Genomic DNA, 12,213 nt, shown 5'->3' with positions numbered 1-12,213 from the left:
CCGCATCCACCTGCCGTCGCCATGGGTGCCTCCTCCTCCAAGGGCCCTGCCATCACGGCGCAGGACCGTGCCGTGCTCGAGTACGTTGCGCACACGTGTCGCTGCGGTGGAGAGCATGCTGCTGACCTGCCGCCGCTCCAGCCTCAAGCTGCAGCGCGACAAGGTCAAGCAGTACCGCAAGAAGGCGCGTCCGTCTCTCTCGCCGTTGCCTGCGAAGAGCACAGCGCTGACGCCGCATCGCCTCCTGCGCAGCTGCAGTACGTCCTCGATGCAGAGCACTCCGCCGCACGCGCCGCCCTGGCACGCGGCGACAAGGAGCGTGCACGCACGGCGCTGCGGAGGCGCAAGTGGCAGGAGGGCATGATTGCAAAGACGGACACGCAGCTCGAGACGCTCGAGGGCCTGGTGAGCTTGCTGGTGTATGGGGGCGCAGCGAGTTGGAGGCGGCGAGAGGGACGTGGTCAGGCGTCTCATCGGCCGCAGGGCGTGCGCCGCTGCTCTGCGGAGCGCTCTACAGTGCTGGCTACAGGCGCTCAGGCTGACGGCGCATCCCGCAGGTCTCCACCATCGAGTTCGCGCAGATCGAAGTCTCGGTCATGCATGGCCTCAAGCAAGGCAATGCCGTGCTGAAGGAGATCCACAAGGAGCTCAATCCCGAGAGTGTCGAGCGTCTGATGAGCGAGACGGCCGATGCCGTGGCGTATCAGAAGGTGCGTCGCTGTGCCTTTGTTGCCTTGCGTCAGGTGAACCGAGCTGACGCATTGCGCGCTTGACTGTAGGAGATCGACGAGATGCTGTCGAGTCGCATGACGGCGGAGGAGGAGGAGGAAGTGGCCGACGAGCTGGCGGCGCTCGAGGCAGAGGCGAGGCGCGAGAGAGGCGAGGCGGAGCCTGTGGTCCAGGTGCCCGAGGTGAGTCGCAGCGCAGAGCACGCCAGCGTCAGATGCCGGGCTCAGTCCATCTCGTCCATTGCAGACCAAGCTGCCCGACGCGCCGACGACCGAGCCGGTGCGACAGCCGCAGCGCGTGCCTGCGCACGAGGAGGAAGAGCAGGAGGAGCGCGTCGCCATTGCGGCATAGATATCGAGGGCAGGCAATGCACACAGTCACCGGCACTCTTATGCAGTTCTGGGAGGAGAGCGCGAGTGATAGCTATGCTATTGCTCAGAATGGCCGCACAGTAGCGCCGACAGCGACGCAGTCCTTGGCCACACGCACAGCCCACTCCAAGCGGCGCACGATGCCGACGTCCGCCTTCTTGCCGCCGACGACGCGGCGCAGGTCACGAGCGCCCATGTCGCGCTCGAGGAAGAGCAGCAGGCCCTTTGTCAGCTCGACATTGCCGGCTGTGCCGCGCACGAGAAGCGCCTCGATGGGCGCTCGCTCGCCTGTGGCTGCAGCGAGCGCGCGGGGTCGGAGCGTGGCCGCGGGTGAGGAGACTTGCGTGGAGAGCAGCGTGTGCACCAGCAGGAGGCGCAGGAAGGAAATGCCGGCTGGCTTCAGCGTCACGAAGTTGACGGTCTGCAGGAGCATGTCAGCGGCAGACGAGGCGCTCAGGCAGGCTCGCACTCTCACCTTGAGGGCATTGAGGCTGAGCGAGCCCTTTGCAAACCACCATCCGTAGGCGCGAGCGATGTTGGCCGCCTTGCGCTCCGTGTCGGCGTCAGGCTCCTCGGCGTCCGACACGTCCTCTTCACGCTCGACGATGCTGCGTCCTCCGACCTGCCGCTCGCCCAGCGTGCGCAGAAAGTCCCACAGACAGAACTGCATCGTGATGCGCGTGCCCGTGGAGTCGGCTGAGAGTTGTGCGCCGATGAGCGAGTAGTAGGGATTGTACGTGGCTTCCTGCAAGGGGCGTGGAGCGTCAGCCAATGCATTGCGAGCCGTGATGCTGCGCAACTCACTCCGCCGACACAGTGCAGCAGCACCCGCACGATCTCGCGCCGCTGCGTGTCGTTGAGCTTGAGGCTGAGCAGGCGGTTCGAGGCGTCCGCGTAGTCCTCGCTGCTCATGAGCACGACAAAGATGTTGCGTCGGGCCTCGGTGTTCATGCCCTGCGCCCGTGCCGCAGCAAGCAGTGCCTGCTGGGCGCCGTCGTCCTCCTTGCTGCGCAGCGGACGTGCGGCAGTGACGCCCTCTGCATCATCTGCGTCGCCGTGTCCCGCCCAGGCGGCGCCGACGAGCCACCACTTGCCCCGTGTCTCGGCCTCGCGCAGATCGCGCAGCCCGACCCGCAGAGGCTCGTGTGCCCGCAGCGTGCGCTTCTTGCCCAGACCGGCAAGGAACTTCTTCATGCGCGAGATGGCCTGGCCCGCGGGCGAGGACTCGGCAGCAGCAGTGGCCTTGACGCGGTTGTTCTTGAGATCGGCGAGCGCTTCAAGCATGAACCGCGTGCGGCTCGAGCCTGCTTCTGCAGCGCCCGTCTGCACAGCGGCTTTCGCGGCATTGGCGCGCTCCTTGGCAGCGTCAATGATGGTGCGCAGCGAGGTGGGGTCGTCGTGCCGAAGCTGAGCACCACAGCTCTTGACGAGCTTGAGCAGCAGCTCAACGTCTGCCTCGCGCATCTGCGCGGGCGAAGAGCCGGCGCTCTCAACGCCCAGAAACAGCCGCATGAGGTCATACATCAGCGGAGTGGCCAGCACGCCGAGATTGTACATCGCCGACAGCAGCGCGACGAGGTTGGTCGCCTCCTTTGAAGTGCTCTCGCCATCTGCCTCGTCGAGCGCGAGAGAGGCTGCGTGTTGCTTCAGCAGCTCGTCGACGCAGGCCTGCAGCAAGCTGGCCGCAAACTCAACACCGACAACGCGGTGCAGCGCGCCAATGAGAGCGGCGTAGAGGATGATGAAGGTGTCGACGAGGTCGGAGCGCGCGCCCACAGTGCCGAGGATCAGGCTCATCAGCGCGCCAGTCACCTCGGCGCGCGAGTTGTCGCGGTACAGCGCCTCGAGCTCGCCGAGAATCGACTCGATGTTGCCGTCGCCGAGCCGGTTGAGCAAGCCCTTGGCCTGGCGCCGCAGCCTTTGTTGTGCTGCTGTCTGCACGGCCTCGACGTCGCCGGACGCGGCTGCTGCGGCCGCGGCGGCGGCACGAGCTGCTGGTGGGACGTAGCGCCCAGTCGGCGCCGACGGAGGTGCAGTCGCTGCGACAGAGGCCGAAGCTGCCGGGTTCGACCGGGCGGTGTTCTCAGACGCGCGGCCGCTGCTGCTTGGCTCGCTGGCGTCGTCCTCAGCAGAGTCGTCCTCCTCGCTCTCATCTGTGCTCGCCATCGCAGCGTCCCAGTCGGCCAGATCTGCATCGTCATCAGAGTCGTCTGAGGCTAAGACTTGGTCCTCGTCTTCGGCAGGGAACTCGACGTCTGACATCTCGGCGTCTGATGCGGGGTCATCAGACTCGCTCTGGCCGTCGCTGCCCTCGCTGCCCTCGTCTTCCGTGTCGGAGAACATGCCGGGATAGAAGCGGTCGAGGTCCTCGATGAAGTCTGCCAGGCGTCGCCAAATGAGCTGTGAGCCGCCTCGTCGCACGTGCGCTACTCACCGTCGAGGCCATCATCGCCGCCGTCGATGCCCTCCTCGTCCTCGTCCTTCTTCTTCCCCTTGCCCTTGCTCTTCTCCGCCTTGTCCTTCTTGCCCACCTTGCTCTCCAGCCAGCGGATCTCATCCTCCTCCTCACGCTCTGCCTTTGTCAGGAGCGCACGCCGCTTGCGCTCGTTGGCCGCGTCTTCCTCCTCGGTGCTCAGCTGCCGCGACGAGGGGCCCGCCGCGCTGCTCGAGCCTCCAGAGCGCGCCAGCAGACGCTCGAGCGGGGTCTGATGTGTCGCCTCGACGTGCTTCCGCTGACCCGTTGCAAAAGACGCAACGCTCGCCTTGGCAGGCTTGGGCTTGCGCTCCGGCTCGAGAGGCTCAGCCGCACGCTTGCGCTTGCGCTCCTCGGCCTGGGGTGGAGCAGCGCGTGCAGTGGCGGCCTTGGGTGCCGGCGGCGCCGCAGCCCGAGCAGCCTCCTCGCGCTCGCGGCGGTTCTGCTCCATGGCTCGGCGCTTGGCCTCCTGGCGCGCCTGCTCGCGCTGCTCGGCTCGCAGCGGGTCGCCACGGCGCGCGCCCGCAGCGGCACTGGCGCCCCGGCCAATGACGCTGAGCCCGCCGCGGCCTCTCCCACGCCCGCCACGAGCGGCGTTGGGGTGCGGTCGCCGCTGCTGTGGCCCAAGACCGAGCTCTTCGCGCAGCGCTGCGGGCAGCGCAGTAGTGTTGTGCTTCATGAGGGCAGGTGGTGGTGATGAGGGAGAGGCAGGTGGTGGGGAGTGAGGGTCCGCTCAGCGCTCGCTCGGGACTCGGGGCAGCCAAATTTGGGCACGGTGTGCGCGCACGTGACGACGGGTGCGGACCGTGCGAACAGCCACGCCCCCGCGGAGTGCCAAGCGTGTGCTGTCGCTGCTCGAACGACCTTCTCGCCCACCCCACCCCCGCCATGTCCACCTCTCCCGCCACGCAGCAGCGCTACGTCGTGCTCGGCGGCGCCGGCTTTCTCGGCTCGGCCATCGTGCGCGCCCTCGTGGCGCGCGGCGAGAAGAACGTGCTCATCGTCGACGTGCGCCCGCCGGCCGCCGACGCGGCCACATCCAGCGCCGCCGCCTTCCACCAGGGCGACATGACCGACGAGGCGGCCCTCGTGGCGCTCTTCGGCAAGCTCAAGCCCGACGTCGTCATCCACACGGCCTCGCCGATTGCGTCGGGCGGACAGAAGGAGCTCTTTGAGCGCGTCAATGTGCGCGGCACCGTCAATGTCGTCAAGGCGTGCCAGCAGAACGGCATCACCAGCCTCGTCTTTACCAGCTCCGCCGGCGTGCTTTTCGACGGCAGCAACCTGATCAACGTCGATGAGCGTATGCCGTACCCGCTCAAGGCGTTTGACGCCTACAACGACACCAAGGTGAGTCGCTGTGCGGACACGTCCGGCGCCCTGCCCGTGCTCATTTCGCGATGCGCTCCAGGCCCGCGCCGAGCAGATCGTCCTGGCCGCCAACACGCCGCGCTCGGACAAGGCGGGCCTCAAGACGGTCTCGCTGCGTCCGGCGGGCATCTTCGGGTGAGTGCCGTGAGAAGGGGCTTTGCTGCGTCGGCACTGACCTCTCCACCAGCCCCGGCGACCGCCAGGCGCTGCCGGGCTTCTTCGGCGTACTCGCGGCGGGCCGCACCAACGTGCAGCTCGGCGACAACACGAACCTCTTTGACTGGACGTACGTCGACAATGTCGCGCACGCGCACCTGCTGGCCGCCGACAAGCTGCATGCCGAGCCGTACGCCATGGACGAGCTGGTGCACGAGCACATCGCCGCGCGCATCCTCTCGCCCGAGGAGCGCAAGCTGGAGCGCGCCGTGCCGACGTCAGAAAAGCGACCGAGCCCGCCGGGTGTGCCAGACTTTGCCGCCGATCTGCCGAAGCAGGAACTGGAGCGCAAGCTGGAGCCGGGAGAGATGGCTGGCACAGACATCCGTCCCGTGGCGCGCTCCAAGTGGGACCAGTTCTTCTACCTCGTCCACCCCACGGTGCAGAACGCAGACAACCCCGCGCCGCAGACTTGGGACTTTGCCGCGGACGAGGAGGGCGCGGGTGCGGCGCTCGAGGTGGCGGGCCAGGCGTTCCACATCACCAACGGTCAAGTGAGTGCCGGCGTGAGCCTCTCCAGCACCATGAGCTGACACCGGAAGCCAGCCAATGTGCTTCTGGGACTTCCCGCGCGCCCTCTGGGCCGCTGCTGGCCACCCGGTGAACCTGAAGAAGGTCTGGTCGATTCCCACTGGCCTCGGCCTCTGGCTCGCCGGCGCGTCGGAGACCTTTGCGTGGTTGACTCGCCGCGAGGCGCAGTTCACGCAGTTCAAGGTGAGGCGCGTGCTGGCAGCGTCTGGTGCACCGCGAGGCTGACTTCACCCCCCGAAGGTGACCTTCAGTTGCGCAACTCGCTACTACAATGTCGAGAAGGCACGGAGGCTCCTGGGCTACGAGCCCCTCGTCGGCATGGAGGAGGCAGTGAAGCGCAGCGCGCAGTGGTGGCAGGAGGAGGGCCACAAGCTTGCCCCCAAGTGAAGAGGCGCCGTCCCGCGCAGCTGCGCGAGACCGGGAGCGTGCAGAATGTGATGATCTTGACGACGAGTTGCTTGTCCGTGTGACGAGCGTCGTGCGAATGAGGTGCGCGAGCGCACGCAGCACGGCAAGGAGCAACACAGGGAAGTGCTGCGAGACGGCCACAGGCACAGTGACCTCGATGACGAGCAGCTTTCTTGTCCAGATGTGATGCTGCGACTGCACAGAGACCGCACGTAGGCTGCAGAAGGGGAGCAGGCAAGTGAAGCGTTGCATTGCTTGTCTATCGGCGCAGCAAGTCCGGCACGCAGGTCACGACCGCCACACGCGCGCAAACGTGTGCGTCGCGACCACCCCTGCCCTCCCTCTCTCTCCCGCCTCAGTATTCCGGCGGTGCCTCTGCATCCCCTCCTGCACGCGCCACCTGGGAGGCATAGAAGCTCGTGCTCATCTCTGTGAGACGGCTGATCACACGAGCGAAGGCAAAGAGCTCCTCGTCGCCGGTGAAGATGGGTGATCCGCCGATGTCGTCCATCGTCAAGCCCTGCGGAGCGCGCAAAAGTCAGCTTTGACGCGTCTCGTCTGGCACGGCGCAGCGTACGGACCAGGTCATCCATCAGGCCGCGCATCTGGTCGATGGACGCTGGCTCGTCGGAGGAGAAGGTCTGGAGGATGGGCACTTCGGAGGACATGAACACCTTGGTCTTGCTCTCGTAGCACGCATCGATGAGCGTGATGAAGCGGCGAGCCAGGTCACGCTGCGCACAGATGTAGGAGACACGATCAGTGGCAGCCGCAGCACATCAGCTCTGCTGCCCTCACCTGGTGGATGCCCATGCGCGGGATGCGGTCGATGAAGAGCGTGCCAAAGGCGCGGCACACCTCGATGTAGTCGGCAGCGCTCTTGGGCGAGCCGCAGAGCTGCATAAAGTCAAAGCGAGCGGCGCGGCGCGTGGAGAGGGGCACTTCGAGCTTGCGGCCCCAGATGTCCAGCTGGCGGCCCTCAATGGGCGGATCGTGCGGGTCGGAAGTGGTGGCGTCCCACAGCTTGTCCATCTCCTGCAGGTTCGCGTCGTCGAGAGGCGAGAAGTACACCTTGCTCAGTGCGCGCGGACGCTTGCGGTAGTCGACGCCCGAGTCGAGATCGACGATTGCGAATTGCGACTGAAGCAGCGAGATGCAAGGCAGGAAGGAGGAGCGCTGGATGCCGTTCTTGTACAGATCCGTCGGATGCCGGCTGCGAGCACGAGGTCAGCGATATGCTCGTGAGCAGGTCGCTATGTGCACGCACTTTGAGGTCATGACAAACACGACGCCGTGCCACAGCATGTGCTCCAGCAGCCGCCGCAGGATCATGGCGTCGGCAATGTCCGTCACCTAGCGCATCCGTGTCAGTCCCGCCTGAATTCCACCGGGGTGAAGGGGGGCCCTTCTCACCTGAAACTCGTCGAAGCAGAGCACCTCGTACTCCTGCGCCAGCTCCCTCGCGACCGTCGGGATCGGATCCACCTCCTCGCCCAGCAGCGGGGCCGCCGCCGCCTCGCCCGCGACCTTCTTTGCAACGACTGCCGTGGCCGCCGTGGCCGCACTCATGACCATGCCCGATGGCTTGTGCGTCAGCAGCTTGAAGGCGTGCATCCGCTTGTGCGCGTCAATCATAAACTGGTGGAAGTGGATGCGCCGCTTCGCCATGGACTGCGGGAGCGACTCGTAGAAGAGGTCCATGAGCATCCTACGACGCACACACCTGTCAGCCAGTGGGTGGAGAGCGCTGGCGGCACACTCACGACTTGCCGCAGCCGACATCGCCGAACAGGTACAGGCCCTTCGGCACGTTCTCCGGGATCGTCAGGCCCGGGCCATCCGCCGGCGGCACTGGTTTGGCGCCAAAGAGGCGCGAGATCTGCAGCGCGAGCCCGCATCAATGGCTATCCACAGCACCGCCGCTCTACGAGCAGCGCCTCCGCCGCACAGGCCATCTCCACTCACCCATCCGCCCTGCGCCGGCTCCTTCGGCAGTTCCTTGACCTCGCGCTTGTAGCCCTCCAGCTCGCGGTACATCTTCTCCAGCGGGCCCGTGACAATCTTGCGTTGGTGCTCATCCTCCACCAGCTGACCCTTCTGAATGCGCTTGTTGAAGAGCGCAACTGGCCCCACTGGAGCAGCAGCCTTGGACGAAGACGCCGGTGCGGCTGCGGGAGAGGCGCTGGCGGCGCTCGAGGCGAAGCGGACACCGGCTTGCCGCGCGAGGCCACATGACGCCGACGATGCTTGGCTGTGCAGAGCTCGTTGCCGTGCAGCAGCGACGCTCGCGACGGCGGCGCTGCCGCTGCCGCTGCTCCGCACCGCCGAGCGGGCGGCCGCACGCGCAGAGACGCGCAGCATCGGGAAGACGCCGGGCCGGCGAGAGGCACAGAGAGCTGGCCGAGAGAGGACGTCGAGACGCAGAGTTGTGCTAACCGTTGAGCTGGAGCGTGCCGTCGCTTTCAACGTCGAGCAGCGGGATGTCCGGGGCCAGGGGATGATGTGGTGCCGAGCAAAGAGGCGCCGTCGGCTGTCGGCCAACTTCAAGGTCGAGGAGCCGGCAAAACCGAGGCGCGCGCGGTGTACCAGCCGCCGCGACACAGGCACGCCGCCTGCCGCCTGTCTGCGCTCGGCCCGCGGAAGCTTCCGGCTGCCCTCGCCGTTGCGCGCCCCGCCTTCGCGCCAAGGCGCCTGCGGTCCGACGTCCGACATCCCCGCACGGACGGCGCTCCGCGGCATTCGGTGTGGCCCGATGTGGCGCTCTGTCTGGAGGCGCTGCCGTGCTTCGAGCGGGGTCGCCCTGTCAGCGCTGTGCCGTTGCCAAGCTGCCTTTGGTGCGGAGAGCAGACACGCCGCGCGTGTGTTCGGGCGACGACGCCGAAGCTCGTGCACCCGCGTCGTCCGCACCCAGCAGGGCAAGCGCTGCTCCTCGCCGCACTCGGAGCCGCTTGGCCGATAGCTGGTGAATAGATGCACATTCTGTCGTCAACTGCTGAGCCGCTGCAGGACCATGAGGTGCGCAGAGGTTAGGGGTGAGGGTGAGCGACACCGCCTCGCCGTGCGCTGTGCACCTCCACCTCGCTCGCGCTGCGGGGCCTGAAGCTTGTGCACCTCACTCCATGCCGCCCAGGACCCAAACACCTCACGCCTAACTCTCTCAAGCCCCGCCCACGCATGGCTTCACAGATATACATCTCAATCTCTCGTCTCTCTCCACAGATCCGCCCAGTCCCATGGTGATGGTGCGCCGCTTATTGCGCCATCGAGTCGCCTCCCGCGCCCGGGGCAGCGGGCGCGCCAAAGCTGAAGCCGCCCGAGGGGCCGGCGAGGTTGGACTGGAAGGCAAAGCTGCCTGTCTCGTCGACCTGCGGCGCGCCCACGCCCGTCTCCTCCGCCTCCTCCTCGTCGGGGAAGTACTGGTCCATGATGAAGTCTGCGTGGTGCAAGCAAGGGTCAGCCGAAAGGCAAGCGAGGCTGCAGCACGGGGCAAGACGCACAGCACTTCTTGTAGATCTCCAGGTTCTCGTGGTGCTGCAGGTTGTGGATCGTCACCATGCCGCCGCACTCCTCGATGTAGAGGGCATATTGGTTGACGGCGCCGGCGCCGGCGGCCACCTTGTCCTGCTCGCCGACCTTGAGGATGTTCTCGAGGCCGTCGAGGGCGACCTGGATGATCTTGTTGTCGAGGCTCTTGAGCAGGTCGCACAGCGGCCGGATGCAGCCCTGCGACACGAGGTAGCGGATCTGCGCCGGCTCCTGCAGGCCGCCGCTGGTGGCATTGCTGATGGCCCAGCATGCCTCCTTCTTCGTCTTGAAGTCGGCGCGGCTGAGAATGTTGATGAGCGGCGGGATGATGTTGGCATCAATGACGGCCTGGATCTGCGTGCTGCTGCCGGCCGTGATGTTGGAGATGGTCCAGCAGGCCTCCTTCTTGATGCCGTCCTTGGGCGAGCTCAGCAGCGAGAGCAGCGGCGGCAGCGCGCCGCTCGCCACAATCACCTGCGTCTGCATGTCGTCGCCCGTCACAATGTTGCCCACGGAGCGCAGCGCCGGCGTCTGCACGGCCGTCGAGGGGTGCGTGAGCAGGTCGACGAGGCGGCGGCACAGGCCCGACTCGATGACCGCCTGAATCTTCTCGTTGGCGCCGTCGGAGAGGTACGAGATGGCCCAGCAGGCGTCGATGAGCACCTCGTCGTCCATCGAGTAGATGAGCTTCGTCAGGATCGTCAGGGCGGGCGAGACCTGTGTGTGGAGGAGGGTCAGCACTGGCGTGGCTCGGGCTTCGCAGGCGCACGCGCTCGCGCAACGCACCAGCTGCCAGTCGGGCTGCGGCTGCTTGCCGCGGCAGAAGTTGCTGAGCGTCCAGGTGGCGTTGCGCAGCATGCTGAGCTTGTGGTTCTCGTTGAGCAGCGCCAGCAGCGGGCCAAGGGCGCCCTTGGAGAGGACGTAGTCGCGGCAGCGCGGCGAGTCGCCGGCAATGTTGCCCAGCGCCCACACGGCCTGCTCGCGCACGTCGAGCACGGGCGAGGAGAGCAGCTCGATGAACACCGGCACCGCCTCGTGGTCAATCACAATCTGCGTGTGCTGCGACGTGCCCGACGCAATGTTCGTGAGCGCCCAGGCCGCCTCGAACTGCAGCAAAGAGGTCAGCCTGTGCGGCACAGTGCTGGCAGCCCGGCTGGGCCACACGCACCGAGACGAGGCTGTGCGGCGAGCGCAGAAACTCGACGAAGCGCGGCACGACGCCGCAGGCGATGACACGCTCGATGGGCGGGTTCTTCTCCTTGGAGAGCAGCTTGCGGAACTTGGTCGTGGCGTCGAGCTGCGCGTCGAGGTTGTCGGACATGACGCCGGCGATCATCTCGGGCAGCTGCGCCTCGAGCTGGACATAACGTCAGTGTGTGCAGAGCGGCGGTGCGAGTGTGCAAGCGGCGGCTGCGGAGCAAGTATGCAGGAGCGGTGCTGTTGCCGGGCCTGCAGTCGCGCGACAGAAACGCAGGCCTGGACAGTGCAACTGGCTCGTGCGGCAGGGACCCTCGACCCTGCACACAGCAGCGGCCACGACTGCGCTGCCCTCGCCCACCCGCAGGCCCCATGTACTGCATGCTCCACAGCTCTGTGCGCCGCGCACATGTCTCGCTCCCTGCTGCGACTCACCTGCGCATCCGACGCGCCGGCCAGCAGCTCCTCGTCGTCCGTCTCGCCGCCGCTGGCGTCGGGCACGGCGTTGAGGTTGCGCCGCTTGGCCATGCTCTCGTCGCGCTTCTGCTTGCGGATCTCGACCTGCGCCTCCTCGCGGCGGCGGCGCAGCTCGTCGCTCTTGAACTGGCCCTTGTTCTTGTACGAGTCTTGCCGGCGAGACATGTCGCGCAGTCCGGACATGCTGGGCGAGCGAGGGTGGGGGGGCTGAGGTGGAGAAGGGCTGGGGAGCGTGCCAGCGGTGCGGCGCGCGAAGGACAGGCCGGAGCGAGTGAGAGTACGAGGCGGCGGTGGTGGAAGTCAGGAACGTCCGCGGCAGACTAGAGGGGTGTGACGAGTGAGGAGAGAGGAGAACGAGGAACTAATCTCGGCTCTGCGTAGACCAACACCTGCTGCAGCGCGCGCGCAGCAGCAGCAGCAGGACGGGCGCGGCACACGGCTGTGCGGCGGCCTGCAGGGATGATCGGCGGCGTGGGCGTGGTCACGTGCGAGGTAGCAGCTCCCGCTCTACGGCTGGCTGCTGCGCTGCCATCGCCCGAGCTCGGCGACCAGACTGTCGGCTGCAGCGCTCTCTTCGTGCTTCGGTGCTGCGAGCAAAACCTCCATACAGGAGCATGGCAGCATGTAGTGCGAGCGTTCGCCACGGGCGATGGCTCGCTGCACATGGTGGCGTGTGCTGCTTTCTCGCCAAGACGCGCGCTCGGCCCACAACGCCGGAGTCGCGTCCACGCCGCGCCGGCGCTTCCGCGGCGTTCGGGCGCAGGGGTCGCTGTGCTGTGTCCACACACTGCTCTCGTGCCTGCGAGATGCTGGCAAATTTTGCCTTGCCACGCGCGTGCCTTCGCGCCCTCGCCTTCGCCGGCGTGTGCTCCTCGCCGTCGGCGTGCGGGCGTTGGCGGCGCGGGCGGGAGCGCG

The 12,213-nt window shown here is 66.9% G+C and overlaps 5 protein-coding genes across 5 annotated transcripts; 2 read left to right on the top strand and 3 right to left on the bottom strand.

The window, feature by feature from the left end:
- Nucleotides 1-21: 21 nt before the first annotated feature.
- FA09DRAFT_293536 (hypothetical protein) lies at nt 22-1,080 on the top strand (the record flags this gene model as incomplete). Its single annotated transcript, XM_025740053.1, has 6 exons — nt 22-80; nt 142-188; nt 218-405; nt 558-710; nt 780-902; nt 982-1,080. The coding sequence occupies 6 exons, from the start codon at nt 22-24 to the stop codon at nt 1,078-1,080; spliced, it is 669 nt and encodes a 222-aa protein (XP_025601125.1).
- A 49-nt stretch (nt 1,081-1,129) lies between these two features.
- Nucleotides 1,130-4,285, bottom strand: FA09DRAFT_327568 (hypothetical protein). The gene is made up of 4 exons (XM_025741447.1): nt 3,535-4,285; nt 1,905-3,478; nt 1,576-1,845; nt 1,130-1,521 (listed from the first exon to the last, which is right to left on the bottom strand). The coding sequence occupies exons 1-4, from the start codon at nt 4,250-4,252 to the stop codon at nt 1,165-1,167; spliced, it is 2,919 nt and encodes a 972-aa protein (XP_025601124.1). The 5' UTR covers nt 4,253-4,285; the 3' UTR covers nt 1,130-1,164.
- Nucleotides 4,286-4,442: 157 nt separating this feature from the next.
- On the top strand, nt 4,443-6,116 carry FA09DRAFT_327566 (NAD(P)-binding protein). The gene is made up of 5 exons (XM_025741446.1): nt 4,443-4,923; nt 4,985-5,079; nt 5,132-5,654; nt 5,707-5,874; nt 5,932-6,116. Exons 1-5 carry the CDS (start codon nt 4,462-4,464, stop codon nt 6,076-6,078), a joined length of 1,395 nt encoding a protein of 464 aa, XP_025601123.1. The 5' UTR covers nt 4,443-4,461; the 3' UTR covers nt 6,079-6,116.
- A 324-nt stretch (nt 6,117-6,440) lies between these two features.
- On the bottom strand, nt 6,441-8,635 carry FA09DRAFT_327563 (AFG1-like ATPase). Its single transcript, XM_025741445.1, has 7 exons — nt 8,065-8,635; nt 7,863-7,978; nt 7,513-7,807; nt 7,367-7,452; nt 6,898-7,312; nt 6,681-6,833; nt 6,441-6,619 (listed from the first exon to the last, which is right to left on the bottom strand). Exons 1-7 carry the CDS (start codon nt 8,458-8,460, stop codon nt 6,455-6,457), a joined length of 1,626 nt encoding a protein of 541 aa, XP_025601122.1. The 5' UTR covers nt 8,461-8,635; the 3' UTR covers nt 6,441-6,454.
- Nucleotides 8,636-9,058: 423 nt separating this feature from the next.
- Nucleotides 9,059-11,909, bottom strand: FA09DRAFT_327562 (ARM repeat-containing protein). The gene is made up of 5 exons (XM_025741444.1): nt 11,257-11,909; nt 10,793-10,981; nt 10,411-10,731; nt 9,597-10,341; nt 9,059-9,532 (listed from the first exon to the last, which is right to left on the bottom strand). The coding sequence occupies exons 1-5, from the start codon at nt 11,479-11,481 to the stop codon at nt 9,351-9,353; spliced, it is 1,662 nt and encodes a 553-aa protein (XP_025601121.1). The 5' UTR covers nt 11,482-11,909; the 3' UTR covers nt 9,059-9,350.
- Between the last annotated feature and the right edge of the window lie 304 nt (nt 11,910-12,213).

Source organism: Tilletiopsis washingtonensis (assembly GCF_003144115.1).
Source record: "Tilletiopsis washingtonensis strain MCA 4186 unplaced genomic scaffold FA09scaffold_2, whole genome shotgun sequence".
Taxonomy (NCBI): Eukaryota; Fungi; Basidiomycota; class Exobasidiomycetes; order Entylomatales; genus Tilletiopsis; species Tilletiopsis washingtonensis.
Note: the sequence above shows the minus strand (reverse complement) of the source record. Positions and strands in the feature narration are given on the sequence as shown.

Coding starts and splice junctions, on each gene's coding strand:
- FA09DRAFT_327566 (XM_025741446.1), top strand. CDS start 4,462: ATGTCCACCTCTCCCGCCACGCAGCAGCGCTACGTCGTGCTCGGCGGC. Junction 4,924..4,984: donor ACGCCTACAACGACACCAAG/GTGAGTCGCTGT, acceptor GATGCGCTCCAG/GCCCGCGCCGAGCAGATCGT. Junction 5,875..5,931: donor CGCAGTTCACGCAGTTCAAG/GTGAGGCGCGTG, acceptor CACCCCCCGAAG/GTGACCTTCAGTTGCGCAAC.
- FA09DRAFT_327562 (XM_025741444.1), bottom strand. CDS start 11,481: ATGTCCGGACTGCGCGACATGTCTCGCCGGCAAGACTCGTACAAGAAC. Junction 10,982..11,256: donor CCGGCGCGTCGGATGCGCAG/GTGAGTCGCAGC, acceptor CGTTATGTCCAG/CTCGAGGCGCAGCTGCCCGA. Junction 10,342..10,410: donor CGCAGCCCGACTGGCAGCTG/GTGCGTTGCGCG, acceptor CTCCACACACAG/GTCTCGCCCGCCCTGACGAT.
- FA09DRAFT_327568 (XM_025741447.1), bottom strand. CDS start 4,252: ATGAAGCACAACACTACTGCGCTGCCCGCAGCGCTGCGCGAAGAGCTC. Junction 3,479..3,534: donor CGGCGATGATGGCCTCGACG/GTGAGTAGCGCA, acceptor GACGCCTGGCAG/ACTTCATCGAGGACCTCGAC. Junction 1,522..1,575: donor TCAGCCTCAATGCCCTCAAG/GTGAGAGTGCGA, acceptor ATGCTCCTGCAG/ACCGTCAACTTCGTGACGCT.
- FA09DRAFT_327563 (XM_025741445.1), bottom strand. CDS start 8,460: ATGCTGCGCGTCTCTGCGCGTGCGGCCGCCCGCTCGGCGGTGCGGAGC. Junction 7,979..8,064: donor AGCCGGCGCAGGGCGGATGG/GTGAGTGGAGAT, acceptor CTCGCGCTGCAG/ATCTCGCGCCTCTTTGGCGC. Junction 6,620..6,680: donor GCGGCCTGATGGATGACCTG/GTCCGTACGCTG, acceptor CGCGCTCCGCAG/GGCTTGACGATGGACGACAT.